Here is a 22,533-nt window from a genome sequence, read left to right as displayed (position 1 = left end):
TTGCATATTGGATTTGAGCAGCATTCCATCATTCCTGTAACTTGAATTTGAACTTAACTCACTCACATAGATGAGATCAGTGCCTTCGCTACCTAATGGACATGGATTCTAAGGTTTAAAAAAAAATGTTCATCCTCTCTGCATGTTTTTATCTGTGAGAACCAACAGTACAAAGCTGCAGACACTTTTAGCATCAAGTTCAATTCACTAAATGGTCATTATCACTAAGAGAGGACCCAAGGATGACGAGTTTTCTGAGGCTCTTCAAGACATATTGGGGAAAGTTTCTGTTTTAGCAATGTCGTTGGACCCAGCACTGAGGAAACACTTTCCCTCACTGCTGAGAATATACAGAAGGTGCTTTATGTGTATTCTGTGTTATAACTGGAACTAATGGCTATTGGCATTGGAAAACAAATTGCCTATTCTCCAGTGCTGACATTCCTCAACTTAAGAAACAGAAAATGCATTCAAATAAATTTACACAAAAACAAAGCAAATGTGTTTTCATTTCAATGGATTGGGAGGAGGTGAGGGCCGACATGTTAGACTTGGTACAACCATTTAATTAGCATCGGGTTTTATTTTGATCTTCATGTAATTTATCCTTAATTTCATGCAGGAACATGAACAACTCAGCTACTCCTCTACGAGGTCCAAATCTTCCAGTGTAATCATTAATGGACTGAAGCATGCTACGAAATATGTATTTCAGATCCGTGCCCGGACTGCAGCTGGATATGGCAGTTACAGTCAGAAGTTTGAGTTTGAAACCGGAGATGAATGTAGGTTAACTGGATTGTTGCCCATAACATTTATTTGTGATTTCTTTTACATTTGGACGCATTGTTACATGCTTGCTTTGGTCTTCTTCATAGTATAACTGTGTTTGTTTTTACAATCTGTAAACTCATTAACAAAAGTTTAGCAAAACCTCTTTAGTTCTTCTTGAGATAATTCATTATAATGTAACAGTTCTTTTCCCATAATGTACTATGACAGTATATCGTGTTTGATGCCCATGTTACATACTTAACAGATTGAAAACAAATCTTATTTTTCTGACTGCTTCAAACCCCATACGTCACTGGCAGATTATAATCATCAAATTGGTGTCCAAATGATAGCAAGTAATTCTAGCTAAGTTTTCATGGTTAATTCAGCTAATGGTTTGCGACAGAACTTACCTCGAGAATTCAAGCTCATTAAAAAATGACATGCTTTAAACATGTCAGCATGTAAGCATAACATATTGCAATTGACTTATATTGCACAGATAAAGTGATAGCAAAGCTCACAATTGCCATGCACATGCACAATGTCATTTGGCGCTTTACAATTTTGTGTTACCCTAACTTGCATTCCCTTTCTTTAATAGGCTGGTTAAAGGGAAAGCATTTCTCCTTAATTGTTGTGCTGTGTGCCAGGAAAAGTGTGTCATGCGAGAGAGGTTGGCAACTGAACTTTGTTCCCGAATACCCCTTTTGTAAGATGATGAAACAGAGGTTTTGCTACTTGCCAGCTGATCTGTCTGTTGTCTTTTCTTTAGAATCCAATACAATCTGAAACAGTCAAAAATGGAAGCTTTTGCATTTTCTCTCATGGACTAGTCCATCAAAACTTGAAAATTGAGCAAAAATGAGTGCGAAATTAGGATGCGCTTTTGGAAATGGCAAGTGCCCTTAGGGTTCCAAAATGATATCTGTGGGGCAAGCAGCGTGCACTCGTGGGACAAGTCTCACCTGACCGCATATTGATGCAGACATTAGTGAGTGTGCAGTGAATGTATACCAGAAATGTTCAGAGCAGGCAAATCATGATGTCAATCACACGGCAGCAGTGTTATTTTGGAGCACAATGCTCCAGCTAATGCCCTTTCTTTCTTTGCAGGATGTTTTTATAATGCTGATGTCCAATGTTGTAAAGAATTTTATGCTTATGGATTGGGACTAGATAGAATTTGTAGTAACTGGGATACAATCTCTTTAAATATACAGACAATGATAAAAGTACAGTTCAAGCTATATCGTACAGCATCTTTAGCAGCATGCTTCAGCAATGCTGATCTACCGTCAATAACAGAATGTACATACCTCCATAACAGTCAATCAGATCAGGCTAGTCCCTTCTCCATATAAAACTGTATGACATCAGATTATCACCTTGCACATCTGAATATGCATTCGGCAGCAGGAGACACACTTGACCGGTACTCTTTAAGGAGATCATCGACTCCCTTCAGGTTAGCTGCTGATTGATTTCTTTCGGTTGTTTTGCAATTCTATGAGAGTTTGATGTTTCGTATAGTGGCTTGTTGCAAAGGTCTACAGGGAGTGTTGTGGCAGGAGCTGAAGGGGTTTTGCTGACTTCAAGGCATCTGCACAAAGCAGCTGCTCCCAGACATAGCACATCTTTAGGTAGTCCCCTTGAATACCTAAAAGGAAAGGAGAATGAATAGATGCTACAAAGAGCAGGACAAGCTGCTGGAAGAGGAATGAGAAAGAAATGGATAAAGGACCGTGAGCAGGAAGCATTCAGGGAGCGCTTTTACCTGAACCTTCACAAAGAACAGAGTCAGATGCCTGCCTTTCTCTAAGGATTTTGTCACTGAAATCTGCCACCTGCTCGAGAAATAACTGTAACAGCAGAGCAAGGTCTACATTGCCAGTGATTGTAGTAATACATTTGGCTCCTTCCCATTGGGAAGCTGACTAAAGTTGCAAGCCAACTAAATGTAATTCTTTCTTGCCAGCTAGGAGTCGGCAGAACAAGCACATGGCATTGTGGAGAGAGCAGACTCTCCATGTAACAGGGTTGTCATTCACTGCACGCATATTGCTTTGCAAGCTCTGCATGTCAACTTTGCCCTATACCAAAATCAAAACCAAAAAGCATTCCACCCTCCACCGTCCAGTTTGTGGTCGACCAATGTAGCAGAACAGGCAGATCAAAGACTGGTATCCAGCTGTCAGGGTTTCTTCATTCTGTAGAAATCTGCTGTGCTATTTGCACTTGAGACACATGGAAAAGGAAGGAGTCACTATTGGGTGACTAGGGCAGCTGAATCTGAACTGCAACCTATGCACAGGTCTGCAGGCATATATACATGAAAAGCCATAGAGCTGACCACTACCAGGGGAAACGATGTGTCTGTTGTATAGGCCACTCTGATCTGAGGTGCTCCGGTTTCCTCCCACAGTCCAAAGATGTGCGGGTTAGGTGGAGTGGCCATGCTAAATTGCTCTTAGTGTCCAAAAAGGTTAAGTTGTGGTTACAGGGTTACAGGGTTAGAGTAGATATGTGGGCTTGAGTAGGGTGCTCTTTGTAAAGGCCGGTGCAGACTCGATGGGCCAAATGGCTTCCTCCTGCACTGTAAGTTCTATGATTCTATGAGTTCTATGAAATAAGCATTCCAAACCAAATTTTAAAACAACCATGTCATTTTGTATACAAAGGTCCACAACTGACACTTGCAAATTCCATTCGTGCATCTCTTCCATGTGTTGGCTTCGTACAACATGGAAAGAAATCCAACACGGCAAGTTCAAAACTTTGAACTGGGTCACCCAACTGGAACTACCACACAGGAGAGAGATCAAGAGTCACTATACTGGAAGAGATGCTAATAATCATCTGCCCCTCTCCTAATGAGGAACAATGGAATTCTGGCCAGATGCACAGAATTTTATTGTTAAGATGCAATTAACCATTTATATAACATTTGACATGACCCAAGCCTGTGGCCTTTTGGATAGTTATTATATTACAACTTTAGACAAACACTCTGCTGTTTAACATCCAACTGGTGAACCACTAAGAAGCAGAGCTCTGGGAAAAGAAATTCCTGCCATTGCCTGCAGAACGGATCCAGTCTGTGTACCTATTTTATTTTGTGGTATTAGCATTATCTGTAAAGCCTTCTTTCCGATATGAAATAATTCCTCATTGGACCCTGACTTGGGATTCTGGAAATCACATCAATTGATTTCCATTCCTGTGGTTCTAGTACTGTTGTAAAACTCCTTCTTATATCCATCCCCACCCCCCTTTACCATGTGTGTGCACCTGTGTGGGCATGTATATGTGTGCATGTGCATGTTATGCAGTTGTAAACACCCTTTCCATGGGCTTAGCATTGAAATACACTAATCATATTGTGACTTTGCTGTGGGTTATTGATAAATTGAATTACACAAACCGAGTTTGGGAAAACACGCCATTGCACACTTTACAAATAATTCAAAACACCCTCTGACATGTGGTCTGAGGAATTAATTATGGGTTGCCCGCCTCTCTTCTGTCTGTAACACTGCTAGCCGGCTAATGGAATTTCCCATTGTGGGCAGCCTCACGCCATTGGGAAATCCCCCAGCGTGGGTGCGCTGCCGGCGCAACAGAGAATCCCGATGGCCATGGAGCTTCGGGTTTGTAGACACACCACTAAACCCAGGGGCTTGACTCCTGGCCATGACCTCTAGCGATCTCTGCTCCCACTGCCTTTTAACCATGTGTCTGCAAGGCCTCGGGCTCTTGTCTCCCGGAGAATACAAGACCTCCTGTTTTTCATCCCCTCTACCAAGATCTCCAGTGAAGTGTTCAAAGATAGCGAGGCACAGGCTTTCTCCTGCTTTGCCATCCTTCACTCTTTCCCAAACCAAATTCTATTCAACCATGACTCCTAACACCTGCTCCAGCTGCAGTACACCTCCCTTGAAAGAAATGCTGGTTTATCCAAAACAGTACATGCTTCCTTTAAGTGATGCTAGCTGCTCACAATATTGGCTCCCTGCTATTGCATCCAGGTGTTGCTGGCTGGGCACAGATCATTCAAATATGAAGGGAGCACAAATTTGAATTATCCAACTTAATGCCCAATCAGTTTGCCCAAAAGGGAAAAAAATTGAAAAAAAGCATAAGTACTTAATATGTATAAATAGGACATGCAGTTTTCCTGTCATTAAAATTCGAATGAACATGTGGAGATACTAAAATTCTCTGTGAAAGTCAAAAGTTAAGTAGATTGTAATCTTAATCCCTGTTGGGTTATTCTGGATCGAGAGCACTCTCCTGATAATTACTCCCACTCAAGTTCAAGGTAGCCAGCTCTTACGAACACTTGTTTTGGTCTAAAGAACTGATCTGTGTGTTCCTTAAGGAGAGGAGTCAGCGAAAAAATTACCTTCTTTCAGATAACCATCTTTAATTAGCATCAGCTCAGTTAGAAATATCCCGGATATTATAAGTATCCGGAGATCTCTCTTCAATAATGTATCTTGCCATTTAGGATTGTACAAAGAAGGGCTCTTGGAATTGTATACGGAATATTACACAAGATGATATATTTTATGAGCTTATCTAAAAAATGATTAAATAACCGAACAGGCAATACACATCAAGAAGCTAAGTACATTGCAGCATTAAAGATGTAAAAGAATGGAAAACATAACCTTAGGTTTAATATAGAATCCAAAAGTTAAACCTCGACAAAGTCACAGTCAAAATATCTAAGAATATCCATCAAAATCTGAAGTACTACCTTAAATCCCAAACAGCAAGATACTTACCTTCAATGAAAAGGATATGTATATGACTATGCATTTGGCACCTTTAACCTTGAGAAGCATTGATTGAGGTTTTCAATACTTCCCAGTATTCAGTGGTGTTGTTTCTATCTTTCTACAGTTTCTAATTTGATTAGCTCATATTTTGCAAATGTAGGTATAGAATTTACAGTGCAGAAGGAGGCCATTCGGCTCATCATGTCTGCACCAGCCCTTGGAAAGAGCACCCACCTTAAGCCCACGCCTCCACCCTACCCAGTAACGACACCCAACCTTTTTTGGCCAATCCACCTAACCTGCACATCTTAAGACAGTAGAAGGAAACCGGAGCACCCGGAGGAAACCCACACAGACACGGGGAGAAAGTGCAAACTCCACACAGTCAGCTGAGGCCAGAATTGAACCTGGTACCATGGAGCTGTGAGGCAGCAGTGCTAACCACTGTGCCACCGTGCCACCTGATATGCTACTTCACGTATCAAAATCCCTTCAGACAGCTACCCTTATCAACTCCCCTTTTTAAATGTTATTTTATTCCAATTTCATTCTTTAACCTTAATTATTCCCCAATTCAGACACCCTGCATGTGCAAAGGTCTGAGTGAAACTTAATGCTTTCCTGCTTTAAATCATTTGTATTAAGGAAATCTTTATTCCTGAAATGTAATGTGCTAATTATACCTGAATTCTACCGAACTAATTATCCATATTCCACCTAATTATGTATATTCCTTCACAAAAACAGTCCTACATTGTTCATTAAATCTTAACATTAATGTTGAATAGCAATTAGCAGGAACTGGAGGAAGCTGAAGCTTTCCTGCCCCTCAGGTCTCGTGTTAATAACTTCCAAAAGAAATCCTTGCATACACATAATCTTGCATGTTACACAATGGAATCCTCAATGAGTTAGACTTTATTTAATCCTAATCTTGCAACATATTTATCTCACACGCATGTCAGATATATCCATATGACACCTGAAGGGATGCTAAGTTACGACTAACACGGTTCAACATGCTGATATGTCGCTGCTTTTCCTCCACCTTCTGTTGGACCCGTGACATGTTACTGTAACTCCTTAGTTCAGATCTATAGTCTGAAAACATACAGAGGAGGAAATAAATGTACACATAGTAGTGGATATTATAGTGGTAGCTTTGCTTTACTCTGACCATTTACAAATGCAATTATGTAATATTTCTTGAACTATAATAATAATCATTTATTGTCACAAGTAGGCTTCAATTAAGTTATTGTGAAAAGCCCCTAGTCACCACATTCTGGCACCTGTTCGGGGAGGCCGGTACGAGAATTTAACCCGCACTGCTGGCATTGTTCTGCATTACAAGCCAGCTGTTTATCCCACTGTGCTAAACCAGCCCCTATAATATCAATAATGCAACTTGTGATTGTACTTGTGATATATTGTATTTTTGGTAAGAAGTCTTACAACACCAGATTAAGTCCAACAGGTTTGTTTCGAATCACTAGCTTTCGGAGCACAGTTCCTTCCTCAGGTGAGTGAAGAGGTGGGTTCCAGAAACATATATATATAGACAAAGTCAATGATGCAAGATGATAGTTTGAATGCGATTGATGCCAGGCAGGAATGGTCCCTTCCAGTCGGGGAACACTTCAGCAGTCAAGGGCATTCAGCCTCTGATCTTCGGGTAAGCGTTCTCCAAGGCGGCCTTCAGGACGTGCGACAACGCAGAATCACCGAGCAGAAACATATAGCCAAGTTCCACACATGAGTACGGCCTCAAATGGGACCTTGGTTCATGTCGCATTACATTCACCCCCCACCATCTGGCCTGGGCTTGCGCAATCCTACCAACTGTCCTGGCTTGATACAATTCACATCTCTTTAACCTGTGATTATCCCTCTCTCCAGTTGCTCCGCCTGGACCTGTAAAGACTTAATTACCTGCAAAGACTCACATTCAAAGTATCGTCTTGCATCATTGACTTTGTCTATATATATGTTTCTGGAACCCACCTCTTCATTCACGTGAGGAAGGAGATGTGCTCCGAAAGCTAGTGATTCAAAACAAACTTGTTGGACTTTAACATGATGTTGTAAGACTTCTTACTGTGCTCACCCCAGTCCAACAACGGCATCTCCGCATCATCATATTTTTAAACATAGAGAAAGCAGATAACACTGAGAAACATTTAAAACACTAAAGGATTTCCTCTGGCGTTGCTCACACAGAGTTAGATGACATAGTATTTTGTTGATCACCAATCTTGAATGAGATAAAAATATACAGCAATATTGGATTTCTCAAAAGCGTCCAACATAATACCTGATGAAAAGCTCTTGTTCAAACTTCACCAGTTTGGAATTAGGAAGAACATTGTTAAATTGGATCTGGCACTTCCAAGCCAGAAAACAAAGAATGTTTTTGATGCGGAATTATCCTCTCCTGAAGAGGAGTGTCCCTTGGAACAGTATTGGGATTCTTACTTTTCCTGACACACATAAATAACCTTCATACATAACAAGTTAGAAAAACAGGGTTCAGCCATTTACAGACAGTTACATGGTCTGCACATCAGGGAAAACTCAACATTATATCAATTCACTACAAGATTATCTTCTGGAATTGCAAATAAATAGCAGGACCAATGGGATATGGCATTCGACTCCAAACATTGCTACGTTGTGTGCAACACCAACAAAAAGGTTCCACCAACAAACAACTAAGTTCTGTAATATTTTGCCAGGAAAGAGATACAGAACTTCTCGGTGGAGCCGGCCTCGACATTGCTGGAAGAGGTGCTGACGACAGGGGGACTGGAGAAGGGGGTAGTATCAGCGGTTTACAGAGCTATTTTAGGAGAGGAGAAGGCACCAGTGGAAGGGATCAAAGCAAAGTGGGAGGAAGAATTGGGAGAGGGTATGGAGGAGAGGTTCTTGTGTGAGGTGCTCCAGAGAGTGAACGCCTCTACCTCGTGCGCGAGGTTGGGGCTGATACAGCTGAAGGTGTTATATAGAGCACACCTCACAAGGGCGAGGATGAGCCGATTCTTTGAAGGGTTGAAGATGTGTGTGAATATTGCAGTGGGGCGGGGGGGGGGGGGGGGAGCAAATCATGTTCATATGTTTTGGTCCTGTCCAAAGCTAGAGGATTACTGGAAGGAGGTGTTTAGGGTCATGTCTAAAGTGGTGCCCCCGGGAGGCCATATTCGGGGTGTCGGACCAGCCAGGGTTGGAAACGGGTGCGGAGGCAGATGTTGTAGCCTTCGCCTCCTTGATCGCCCGAAGGCAGATCCTGATGGGATGGAGAGCAATCTGTGTCCTGGCGTGGCGGGGGAACCTGCTGGAATTCTTGACTCTTGAGAAGGTTAAGTTTGAACTGAGGGGAAGGATGGAGGGGTTCTACAATTCATGGGCGTTATTCATTATGCACTTTCAAGAACTGGATAACATCGAACAATAGTTGGGGTGGGGGTGGTTGGGAGGGTTGGGAGGAGGGGGACTGTATGTGTTAATGGCGACTGTGGGTGATTCCTGATTCCTTTTTGTCATTTGTTTATGTTAACATGCGGGCTAATGTTTGGGGTTTGGTGGGAAGATGGGATCATTGTTATTGATATGGGGATTGACATTATATTCATTACTGATTATTGTTTATTGATGGTGGGTGCAGATTTGAGAGAAAATGTGAAAAAGGAGAATAATTTTTTTTTTTAAACTAAGTTCTGTAATAAAATTCGCCCAACAGGTAAGTACACATTCAGCAGATAACATGCAAAGCAAAAGGGATCTTGGATTTCTGAGGATGTATCTTTGGTACTGCAACAAATTTATCAGAATTATAGCTTACCAAAGATTTGTTTGCTGAATCTTGGGAATTGGAAGTGGTGTGTAGGATCTTTGCTCGAGATGATTCAAGATATAAGTGAGACTGAAGCGATCAAAGATGTGCTACATGACTCTGCATGAATCAGCATGAGAAATACACCAGTATCACATCCTTAATCAAAGATATGGAATGGGAGGGCGGCACATGACGCAGTGGTTATCACTGCTGCCTATGGCGCTGAAGACCTTCGTTCGAATCCCGGCCCTGGGTCACTGTCCGTGTGGGGTTTGCACATTCTCCTTGTTTCTTCGTGGGTTTCACCCCACAACCCAAAGATGAGCAGGTTAGGTGGATTGGCCACGCTAAATTGCCCCTTAATTGGAAAAGAAAAATAATTGGCAACTCCAAAATTTTTTTTTTTTAAAGATATGGAATGGGAATCATTGCAAAGGAGAGAGAAAAGTATGGTATGTCATGATAATGATACAATACTTTGGACTTCTTTACTGTCGACACAAGACACTAATCTCTCATAAGGGATTGGGTAAACACATTGTGGGTTTGTTTATTTAGACTAGGCATATGAAAACAGTTATACATAAAGCTAGAAGGCATTAGAGCTGTGAGTGTGTGCTCTGCTCAAAGCAAAATTGAGACTAAGACTGACACATTTCCCTTCTGTTGCTGTGATGCTTATATTCATTGAAGACATAATACAGAAAAGTAGACTTGTGTTCTATACAATATGGAATAAACTGGTAGGAATTGACAAAACGCGAGGTAGCTATGAAAACAACAATCAACAACTGCAACTGACGTCCCATCCAACCGTCAAAGGGAGGAGGTCAAAGGGTCAAATCCTGACCCAAACTCCGACATCGACATCAGCCACAGGAAGATGCAGATCCACGGCATCGACATCCATGTTGGTACCTGCGCCTGTTCCTCCTCGAACACCAGCCCCACCAGCCCAGCCTCGTGCTCAGCATGGAAGCGCCGCTCACCGATTAGGTAGACGCCTCCTGGGCCAACCCCCTCAATGCCAGAACTCTGACACCAGGCAAAATAGACAAAGGGTCCCACGGATCAGCCGGAGAACATGGATATTTCTCCGGACTAGTGAGGGGAGGGATGTTATGAACCCTTGGCAAGGAAGGGAGCGTTCACTATCCGATTCCCATTAACTCATAACGAGTATGGTCTCCCCCTGTAATTTGGCACAGAGTTTCGCACTTAACAGGGAAGGATCCACAGTATAAAAATCCCATTCTGGGTGCAGGCCGTGGAGGGTGACCCTTCAGGGAGTGGGAGTTTAGTCGTGGATATTAATAAATATCTTTCTTTGTCTCCTACCGTGTGTCAGAAGAGCGTTTCGTGCCCATCGGATTCTACACATAGTGCTATTTGTTTCTTAGCTTTGGTATAGCTGGTGCGCTTCTCATTTAACCTCATTTTCTAGTTGCTGTTGTACTTGGTGAAGTTTATCCAACTATTTTCTCCTTCGCTCTTACAACTTCTGCTGTGGCTTGTCTTATTTTCTGCCTTATTACAGATTTATCATTTGTATGTAATTTATTGCTAAAACTCTCAAGGAGCCTCTCTTTATAATGCAAATGATGGGACGCAACTGAGTCTTGTTTGCGTTCAGCTCTTCATTTAGTTATTTAAGGTCTTTCAGAGCCAAACTTCTGGAGGCCATCAGTGCCCTTCTGCTGGGTCCCAACAGTGCTATCCTTCTACGGCCCATGTGCCCTCCTTTTGGAGAGTCTTTCACTGCCTACTCTTAGTCTGGCATTGCAACTTCCTTGAGGGCTTATTACTTCCTCTGAGCTCCTTCATAGCCTCCTTTGAGGTCTTCATTGCCTCCTATGAGCTCCTGTGTTGCTAATGGGCCCCCTTTTTAGAATTGCTGTCTATCTGGAGTCTTCTCTTATTTCCTGCCCCTTGTCCTTTGTTGCTTCTTGTGACTTGTGTTAAATGATGAACAAGTTTAAATGCATTACGTGTCATTTTCTAACTGCCAAAGCTGCCGTTTCTCTCTGCTTTTCCTGACGGGGAAACTTTTTGTTTAACCCTTTCTGGTCCCTTGCACCCTTTTTAAGACAGTGATTTATCTTATTTTACTGTTAACAGACTTCCACAAATGTTTCGACATTTTTATTTTATTCTGGCTGACTGGAAATTCCGTACTTCTCTCTTTGTTCTAATATCGATCTTGTCAATCTCCCTGGGAGACACAGCATGTTCCTATCAGGGTCATTTTTTCCCTTCAAAACTTTCTAACTTTGTCTACTTTGAAACAAATTGGGGGACTTCTCTTCTTTCCAAAACTCCAGAACCACCTTGCCGGAAGTCCCTTAGTGCAGGCATCTCCCTCCCCGAACCTCCTGCAGGCTCTGGTTTAATCAGGAGACCTTTTTTCATAGAATTTACAGTGCAGAAGGAGGCCATTCAGCCGATTGGGTCTGCACCGGCTCTTGGAAAGAGCACCCCACTTAAGCCCACGCCTCCACCCTATCCCCGTAACCCCACCTAACCTGCAATAGCTCCCGAGGCTTTTCTTCCCCTTTTTCTCTTTTTACCCTCTGAACTTGTTTAACTGCAGGAAATGACTGTCTTCTGTTTCTTCTTTTTAAATCTGGATCACAACTCTCTTCTAGCCGGGTAAATCTTCTTTTAACTTCAAACATTTTGTCCTGTTTTTAGCTTCTTTTTAGCTCAAGGTTTACTTCTGTTGCTCCTGAAGGGTAATCTCACTTTATTTTAATATCCTATGTCACCCAAAGCTTTCTAACTTGCCGGCCACACCAGGTTTGTCTCTTTGTTTGTCCCTCATGGCTTGCCACTACCTTGCCAACTCTCTGAGTCTAATCACCCAAAAAAGGCACTTGGGTGAGTTATCCCTTTTTCCCATTTAAATTAAATCAGGTACTCACCGATAGATTGTGTCATCCAGTTGATCCACCTCATCACCACTATGTTATTCATGGATTATTCATTAAGGCCTGCCTTCTCAACCTTGCCAACCCCCCCCCCCCCCCCCCCCGCTCCTCCCCCCCCCCCCCCCCTCCAACTCCACCCCGGCCTGAGGTAGTCCTCAGGTCAAATCGCATTCGCCACCAGTCAGCTCTCCCCCTCAAAGAGGAAAGCAGCCTATCGTCATCTGGGACTATGACAACTTTACCTACCTCACCACTACTATGTTATGTATTGTGGCACAATTCTGGCATTGCCAAGAGACTGCAGACTTTGTTAGGGGTAAGAAAGTATTTATTAATAAAGAATAACTTGGTACAGGAAGTTTTTGCAGCACTAAGCTTTTCTGCTGTACTGTCTTAAAGAGATAATCACCACAAACACAGCAAGAATATGTTTGTAACTTTCAGACTCCAGGTCAATTCTAGCAGTTTTCAGATTGGGTTTGCATCTGTAACTGGCATGTGGCATGTTCTAACTATAATGTTTTAGATATTATATAAGAGAAGGATAGTAAAATAACAAAGGTTTTTCGAAAATTTGGAAGTCAGGTAGTCTGTATAGGACTGCAAATTTGAGTGCATTGAATTCAAATGGGATCCTTTCAGGTCTATCGATATTTTTGAAAAAGAAACAAATAAAACTATAGAATGATAAAAAGACTTTCCAATCTATTGAGCCACCTAATTCCATGCACCAGCTACAGTCTACCATAATTAATATGTTATTTAACCTGCTCAGAGAAAGATTTGCACAAATATTCCCTGATTTCCCCAAACGGATCCAGCAAATTTGCAGAACAGTTAAGCCTACTGACTCAAACCTTCCAGTTGCCTGTGGCTTTCATTTCTAGCAGCCAGTAAAGTGTTAACTCATCCTTTGGGTTGGCATCAGCAAATCAAATAGTGACAATCTAATGATATTGTTGTGGGAGTTTCATACCTATTTAACAATCATGTTCCTCACTCCCATCTGACCAGACGACAGTTAAGAGTTTCACTTCAGCAACTCTATTCCAGCTCTAGCAGGGAGCTAAGAATCCCCTAGTTGGTTTGCCAGCTCCCTTATCTAAGAAAATACAGAGCAATTATACCTTTGTTTACCTCCCAAGTAATTAACATACACAATCAAAAGAATACCTTGTTCAGAAGTTATCTATGTCCATTCACAACTAATAATTAGGATTGCATCAGTTATAACATATGAATATAATTACCAATCATATTTGGGGCATGTACGTTTAATTATAATATCAGCAAGCACATTTGTCTCTACTTATCTGTTAACTTACTAGACATGAGTAAGGTAAAGATATGTCTGAGCTGTGATGTACCATACTCCCTTTACTTTGTCCAGTGTTTCTGGAGGGCACACGAGTTGCAGCTGCATAATGATGAATGGAATTTTTGTGTGCAAACTTTGTGACTCTGCCTCTCTATAATTAATATATCAAGGGTCCTTGAGTTGTACCTGTAGACTCTGAGCTGAAGCAACTGGTTTCTCATCGTTAGTTTTCTGTCTTTAAGAATTTACCAGCCAGCATGCAGCAGTGAGCCTGTTGGTTTTTAACCCTTTCAATATCATCTGTCACATGTTCCATAATTTTGTTCTGCCTCATATGTATTAGAAATTGCTTTTAATGGGCATCTGCAGAAGAGGTTGATTTGACGAGCCCTGCTAAATCTCTTTGTAAGATTTCCTAAAATCTTAATTCTCACATGTCTTTATTGCCCTTCTTTTGTATTCTTGCGATTGTCAATGGATTTTCTATCTGCCTGTCTGCCATTTTCCGCATGGCTTTCATTCCCAATTACACAGTGATAGAATTCCAGAAAATGCAACAAGTCTTAGGGGGATATGCCTGGTCCTGCGGAAGGGGTTTGGAGGTGCTGAGCTGGGAAAGTAGCAGAAGAGGGACAGAAACAAAAGGCAGTAAGGGGGAAAGTGTAAGGCAGAGAAGCCATAGTCAAAAATCAAAAAGGGTGACAGTACAAGGTACAGTGACTGAGGGAAGCTCAGTGAATAGGACCAGGAATACTAAAAGGAATAAAGCGGAAAGTGAAAACATTAATGGTAAGCAACACGGCAGGTTGTTACATGAAGATATGGGTTCAACGACAAGGAAAATTAGGAGAAAGGTTAAGAGGAAATATAACTTAGGAGAGGTTACTGATCGAGGTGTTAAGATTCAGAACAGAGGTAAAAAAGCCAACATAAGTGTACTTTACCTGAATGCTCGTAGTATTCGGAATAAGGTAAATGAGTTGATGGCGCAAATCATCGTGAATTACTATGATTTAGTGGCCATTACTGAAACATGGTTAAAGGATGGTCACGACTGGGAGTTAAATATCCGAGGGTATCAAACTATTCGGAAGGACAGAGTGGATGTAGGGAGGTGGTGTAGCTCTGTTATTTAAGGATGACATCCGGGTAACAGTAAGGGATGACATCGGTGCCATGGAGGATAAGGTTGAATCCCTTTGGGTGGAAATCAGGAATAGTAAGGTGAAAAAGTCACTGATAGGAGTAGTCTATAGGCCACCAAATAGTAACATTATGGTGGGGCAGGCAATGAACAAAGAAATAACTGATGCATGTAGAAATGGTACAGCAGTTATCATGGGGGATTTTAATCTACATGTCGATTGGTTTAACCAGGTCGGTCAAGACAGCCTTGAGGAGGAGTTTATAGAATGTATCCGCGATAGTTTCCTAGAACAGTATGTAATGGAACTTACGAGGGAACAAGCGGTCCTAGATCTGGTCCTGTGTAATGAGACAGGATTGATTTAGGATCTCATAGTTAGGGATCCTCTCGGAAGGAGCGATCACAATATGGCGGAATTTAACATACAGATGGAGGGTGAGAAGGTAAAATCAAGCACTAGTGTTTTGTGCTTAAACAAAGGAGATTACAATGGGATGAGAGAAGAACTAGCTAAGGTAGACTAAGAGCAAAGACTTTATGGTGAAACAATTGAGGAACAGTGGAGAACCTTCCAAGCGATTTTTCACAGTGCTCAGCAAAGGTTTATACCAACAAAAAGGAAGGACGGTAGAAAGAGGGAAAATCGATCGTGGATATCTAAGGAAATAAGGGAGAGTATCAAATTGAAGGAAAAAGCATACAAAGTAGCAAAGATTAGTGGGAGACTAGAGGACTGGGAAATCTTTAGGGGGCAACAGAAAGCTACTAAAAAAGCGATAAAGGAGAGTAAGATAGATTATGAGAGTAAACTTGCTCAGAATATAAAAGCAGATAGTAAAAGTTCTACAAATATATAAAACAAAAAAGAGTGGCTAAGGTAAATATTGGTCCTTTAGAGGATGAGAAGGGAGATTTAATAATGGGAGATGAGGAAATGGCTGAGGAACTGAACAGGTTTTTTGGGTCGGTTTTCACAGTGGAAGGCACAAATAACATGCCAGTGACTGATGGAAATGAAGCTATGACAGGTGAGGACCTTGAGAGGATTGTTATCACCAAGGAGGTAGTGATGGGCAAGCTAATGGGGCTAAAGGTAGACACGCCTCCTGGCCCTGATGGAATGCATCCCAGAGTGCTAAAAAAGATGGCTAGGGAAATTGCAAATGCACTAGTGATAATTTACCAAAATTCACTAGACTCTGGGGTGGTCCCGGCGGATTGGAAATTAGCAAACATGACACCACTGTTTAAAAAAGGAGGGCGGTAGAAAGCGGGTAATTATAGGCCAGTGAGCTTAACTTCGGTAGTAGGGAAGATGCTGGAATCTATCATCAAGGAAGAAATAGCGAGGCATCTGGATAGAAATTGTCCCATTGGGCAGAAGCAGCATGGGTTCACAAAGGGCAGGTCGTGCCGAACTAATTTAGTGGAACTTTCTGAGGACATTATCAGTGCGGTAGATAACGGGGAGCCAATGGATGTGGTATATCTGGATTTCCAGAAAGCCTTTGACAAGGTGCCACACAAAAGGTTGCTGCATAAGATAAAGATGCATGGCATTAAGGAGAAAGTAGTAGCATGGATAGAGGATTGGTTAATTAATAGAAAGCAAAGAGTGGGGATTAATGGGTGTTTCTCTGGTTGGAAATCAGTAGCTAGTGGTGTCCCTCAGGGATCAGTGTTGGGCCCACAATTGTTCACAATTTACATAGATGATTTGGAGTTGGGGACCAAGGCCAATGTGTCCAAGTTTGCAGACGACACTAAGATGAGTGGCAAAGCAAAAAGTTCAGAGGATACTGGAAGTCTGCAGAGGGATTTGGATAGGCTAAGTGAATCGGCTAGTGTCTGGCAGATGGAATACAATGTTGACAAATGTGAGGTTATCCATTTTAGTAGGAATAACAGCAAAAGGGATTATTATTTAAATGATAAAATATTAAAACATGCTGCTGTGCAGAGAGACTTGGATGTGCTAGTGCATGAGTCACAAAACGTTGGTTTACAGGTGCAACAGGTGATTAAGAAGGCAAATGGAATTTTGTCCTTCATTGCTGGAGGGATGGAGTTTAAGACTAGGGAGGTTATGCTGCAATTGTATAAGGTGTTAGTGAGGCCACACCTGGAGTATTGTGTTTAGTTTTGGTCTCCTTACTTGAGAAAGGACGTACTGGCACTGGAGGGAGTGCAGAGGAGATTCACTAGGTTAATCCCAGAGCTGAAGGGGTTGGATAACGAGGAGAGGTTGAGTAGATTGTGACTGTACTCGTTAGAATTTAGAAGGATGAGGGGGGATCTTGTAGAAACATATAAAATTATGAAGGGAATAGATAGGATAGCTGCGGGCAGGTTGTTTCCACTGGCGGGTGAAAGCAGAACTAGGGGGCATAGCCTCAAAATAAGGGGAAGTAGATTTAGGACTGAGTTTAGGAGGAACTTCTTCACCCAAAGGGTTGTGAATCTATGGAATTCCTTGCCCAGTGAAGCAGTAGAGGCTCCTTCATTAAATGTTTTTAAGATAAAGATAGATAGTTTTTTGAAGAATAAAGGGATTAAGGGTTATGGTGTTAAGATCAGCCATGATCTCATTGAATGGTGGAGCAGGCTCGAGGGGCCAGATGGCCTACTCCTGCTTCTAGTTCTTATGTTCTTATGTTAAGACCCGGTTGGGTCAGGTCCCCAATGTGATTGCACCTCCATGCATGTTTCTCAGGAGTTGGTTGCTCTAGGCAGCTGGGTGATCAAAGTAATTTATGCCTCTAATCAAGGCCATTCTATGAGAGTGATGCAGATTTGTCAGGAGCCCAACAGTGCTTCAGACACAGCTACTCAGTGGGAGGCCACAGAGCTACCAGAGGCTGCTGCAAATAGACTGGATTCCAGGTGACACAATGCTCAAAGGGGTGCAGTCACAATCAAATATACCTGGAGGAGCTCCTCCTCCACACTGAGCACCATCACAGCTTTGGGCTTTCCTTTTCATTACTCCCTTTGCACCCTTTTGTGGGAACCTCTCTCATGATGCACTTCCTTAGCCTTCCCCCTTCCTCATCAGTGCTCATCTCCGCCACTGGGGCAGATGGCTGGCCACCTCTTTGAGCTCTCCCATTGCCCACACACACTTGTGCTCTGCCTACTATGCTTAATTGAATAGTGAACACGATGGTGGCCAATTTGTAGGCCACCATCTCCTGTAAACTTGCACCGGTGGGCATGTTGCCAAGAAAGGCTGGCTTAGACCTCACAAATGATCCTGACATAAGGATCCCAATAGCTGCAGGAAAATTCAGCTGTACTGGATTGCATCCTCATATCAAGATGTGCTCCCTTGTTCAAAGACAGCAACAGGAAAGGCTTCCACTGTCTCATTATGCAGTTTGTTTATGACCAGGTGCAAGTCGAACAATGATATAATGAAGTCTTTTTAATGAATCAGAGATTAACAATTGAGCACATCAGTGGCCTGATGAATGTGTGCTTCAGGTGCATCGATTCTTCTGAAAATATCTGCAATATAATCTTACTGAAGTCTCGAGGGCTATGCTTATGTGCTCCATCTGCACAACTTTGCCTTACAATGGAGCCTAATGATGGAGACCCATGAAGAGGAATGTTCATGAGCTGTCTGAAGAGGTTGAGAAGGCTAACCCAGAACTGGCTGTGAGCTGTTTCAATGGTGTTAATGAACGTCAATGAAATTTTACGAATACCATGCTTTCTAGTCTTTCTCGACACACGGTACTGCAGTTGACTCTTAACTGCCTTCTGAAACTGCTTAACAAGCCACTCAGTTCGGGGGCGATTGGGGATGGCCAACAAACGTTGATTGTGTCAGTGACACCCACATCCCATGAAAAAGTAAAGAAAAAAGTGTATTTACCAATTATTCTACATCTACCTGCCAAGTATAATCTCAAAGTGTTACATTATTTAATTAAACTATTTAATTAACATTTTTCAACATCTGTAAACCTCCTATATTGTTTGCAATTTCTATCCAACTCCTATCCTTGTCCTCCTGGGCTTCAAACTCCAACAATTTTCTTGGATCCTTTGAAGGACCTTGTGAACATATGCAGTCACTTGTCTTTTTCCTGGCAGGTAAGATAAATACATTTGCAGAGTGGGATAGCAGCTTCCTATAACTGCTGCTAACTGGGCTGTAATCTCTACGATGACCTGACTGTAAGGGTTGTGAAACCCATTTAATGAAAAACTGATCCAAGACAGAAGACTTCAGGACATGGACAATCCCACTCTCTTGAATTGGAAGAGGATAAACCAGCATTTTCCCTGGAATCATCTTCACCTTCTTTACACACTGGTGAAGGGCCTGAGAAGATGAAACATTTTCAACTTTGCCAAAGAATTTTGCAGCTGTAATTATTCACCCTTGCTATGATGATGAAAAATGTAATCAATCTCTGAGATTTGAATAGATCTGGAAGACTAGGGGCTAGATTCTCCGGTCCCCCAGCCTTGTGTTTCGCAGCCGCGGGCTGTTCCCTGGCGATGGGATTCTATCTTCCCTCCAATTGTCAATGGGAATCTCCATTGTAACCACTCCACGTTGTCGTGAAACCCACTAGTAGGGGTGCACTACCGGCAGGAAAATTGAATTGCAATAACCGGAGAATTCCTGCCCGGAGGAAGAATGATCAACATCCTGAAGACATTGCAGAATGCATAGAAAATGCTAGATACCTACTACACTCAGAGTATGACATTTACTTTCTGTAGATAGTTCTACCAGTTCCACGCTTGTTTCAGCCTGAAACTATTCCGCAGTTGGCAATGGGATGGTGATGTCAACATAGCAGGTAATACTACATCATTTTCAACAATGGAATGAATTCCCAGAACTGGACCAAGATGAAATTCCTATATAGGGCTCATCAGCTGTATAAGCTCTGTAGTTTTGGCCTCTGCTTCTACAGCTGAAGGACGATTTAAGTGTAAGCATGACTTGCTGATGAGAGCCAAATGTCAGCGACAGTTTACTTTCACGCAAATGAGTAGGCCCTATGTTTCCTTCATTAGTTTGATCCAACTTGGAATCAAGCACTTCTCGCCTGGATAGCTCACTGTGGTCAGCCAACAATTCACAATGCACCTCTTTGGTGGGTTCAGTGGGACAATTATGTGAATTCAGCTCTTTAGCAGCTTCTTCAACTGACTCCTCAGAAAAGACAACAGAGGCTTCATCTGGATTGGCAGTGGAGACAAAGAGTGTAATAGGATCGAGGATGTTGTCTCTCAAGGTCTTCTTCTCATGAACCTTGTCAAGAAAGAGCGAACCAATGTCTAAAGCTCCTCTGGCAGATGGTCACTATTGTTTTCTGTGCTTTCTATTTCCGTACCTTCTAGCTCGTCTATGAAAAGAAGTGACAGATCTGCAATCTTGGGTCCAGTAGATGGGGCTTCAACAAAAAATCATGACTCGCTACAGTCCCTACATTTTTTGAAAGTCCTGATAGAGTGAAAGATGGCTGTCGGGAGTTTCAACAATGCTCTTTACAACTGTGGGTGATAAATCAGATTAACTGTCCCCCCAACTTCCCTCACCTCGGTCGCAGCTGATTACAAATACAATGAAGCCTATGCTGGCAGCCAAATGATTATGAATCGCAGTACAGATATTGCTAAAGTAATAACTTTGTTGTTTGGACTGCTGAGAAGGAATGCTGCTCTGCAGTCCAACCAATTTAATCACCCTTTGTTGTGTAAGTATAACATTACAAGTGTGCTTTAAAAATTTTTGTTTTCTTCATTACCAATAAACATTTTATTGCTAGATTGCAACATGGATATGTCAAAGATACTGAAAAATATACCTCGGTCATTTTGAGGCAATGTGAAAACCACATTAAACAGAACCTACCACGCATTATTGGAGAAATAAATCTATAGTTAAATTTATATCTAGGAGTTTTATGTGTGATTCCTAATTTGACACTTGAATAGTCACAGTCTTCGTCTGCTCAGCTCTATTATTCGATTCTGTCTCACAACATTATTTGGTTCCTTCTGGTGTAACATTATGGGCAAAATTCTCCGTTGCTCGTTGCCAGTACAGGGGTTCCCAATGCGACGGAGAATCGGGCATCGGGGGATAAAATGAGATCGGAACCCATGATGTTCCTAGCCTGCTAGTGGCGGGATTGAGGTCTGCACCCGTGCGCCACTGGGAGGTTGCAAATGGATACAAATGGGTCTTAATGACCCATTTCCATCCACTTAGCGGGCCGGGCACCATATTCTCTGGATCCGTGTAATTCGGTCCTCTGGGCCGACAATCACATGGACAGAACTTACGACAGATATTTCCCAATGTGGGCTTTGATGTGGTGGGCCAAGGGGGACGCCCTGAAGGGAGTTGCCCTGAAAGTCCATCTGAAGTCTCCCCCCCCCCCCCCCCCCCCGCCCCCCCCCCCCGCCCCCTCTGCCCCCACAAGGAAAGGCAGTGGTGTACTAGTATTGTCACTGAACTAGTAATCAAGAGACCCAGAGTAATGCTCTGGGGACCCGGTTTCAAATGTGGTGGAATTTGAACTCATTAAAAATATCTCTAATGATGACCATGGAATCATTGTTGATTGTCATAAAAACTCATCTGGTTCACTAATGTCTTTTAGGGATGGAAATCTGCCATCTTTACCTTGTCTGGCCTATATGTGATTCCATACCCACAGCAATGTGGTTGACTATAAATGCCCTCTGAAATGGCCTAGCAAGCCACTCTATTGTATTCAACTGCTACAAAAACACGAAAAAGGAATGAAACCGGACAGACCACCCAGCATCAACCCAGGCACTGGAAATGACAATGGCAAACCCAGCCCTGTCGGCCCTGCAAACACCTCCTTACTAACATCTGGGGACTTGTGCCAAAGTTGCGAGAGCTGTCTCACAGACTAGTCAAGCAACAGACTGACATAGTCATACTCACAGAATCATACCTTACAGACAATGTCCCAGACACCACTTTCACCATTTCTGGATATGCCCTGTCTCACTGGCAAGACAGACCCAGCAGAGGTGGTGGCACAGTGGTATACAGTCAGGTGGGAGTTGCCTTGGGTGTTCTCAGCATCAACTCTGGACTCCAGGAAGTCTCATGGCTTCAGGTTAAACATGGGCATGGAGACTTCTTGCTGATTACCACGTACTGTCCACCATTGACTGATGGATCAGTATTCCTCCATATTGAACACCACTTGGAGGAAGCACTGAGGATGGCAAGGGTGCAGAATATACTCTGGGTGGGGCACTTCAATATCTATCACCAAGAGTGGCTCTTGGTAGTACTGCCACAGACCGAGCTGGTGCTAAAGGAAATAGCCGCTCGACTGGAACAGCAGCAGGTGGTGAGGGAACCAACAAGAGGGAAAGACATATTTGACCTCATCCTCGCCAACCTGCCTGCTGCAGATGCATCTGTCCATGTGTTCATAATGAGGATACCCTCCTGGCACTACCACTGTGCTAAATGGGATAGACTTCGAACATATCGAGCAACTCAAGACTGGGCATCCATGCAGTGCTGTGGGCCATCAGCAGCAGCATAATTGTACTCGACCACAATCTGCAACCTCATGGCCTAGCATATCGCCATTCTACCATTACCACCAAACCAGAGGATTAACCCTGGTTCAAGGAAGAGTGCAGGAGAGCACGCCAGGAGTAACACCTAAAAATGAGTAGTCAACCTGGTGAAACTGCAACACAGAACTATTTGTGTGCCAAACAGC

At 42.6% G+C, this 22,533-nt stretch overlaps 1 protein-coding gene across 2 annotated transcripts in view; it reads left to right on the top strand.

The window, feature by feature from the left end:
• Nucleotides 1-22,533, top strand: part of epha6 (eph receptor A6) — a 1,197,965-nt gene that overhangs the window by 973,462 nt on the left and 201,970 nt on the right. Inside the window, exon 7 of one of the 2 annotated variants that reach the window (XM_072513911.1) lies at nucleotides 623-785. The exons of the other annotated variant lie outside the window; for it this stretch is intronic. Coding sequence (XP_072370012.1) covers nucleotides 623-785 — 163 coding nt within the window. The remainder of the gene's footprint in view (nucleotides 1-622; nucleotides 786-22,533) is intronic. 2 annotated transcript variants of the gene reach the window in all.

The sequence above is a fragment of the Scyliorhinus torazame genome, chromosome 8, assembly GCF_047496885.1.
Source record: "Scyliorhinus torazame isolate Kashiwa2021f chromosome 8, sScyTor2.1, whole genome shotgun sequence".
Taxonomy (NCBI): domain Eukaryota; kingdom Metazoa; phylum Chordata; class Chondrichthyes; order Carcharhiniformes; family Scyliorhinidae; genus Scyliorhinus; species Scyliorhinus torazame.
Note: the sequence above shows the minus strand (reverse complement) of the source record. Positions and strands in the feature narration are given on the sequence as shown.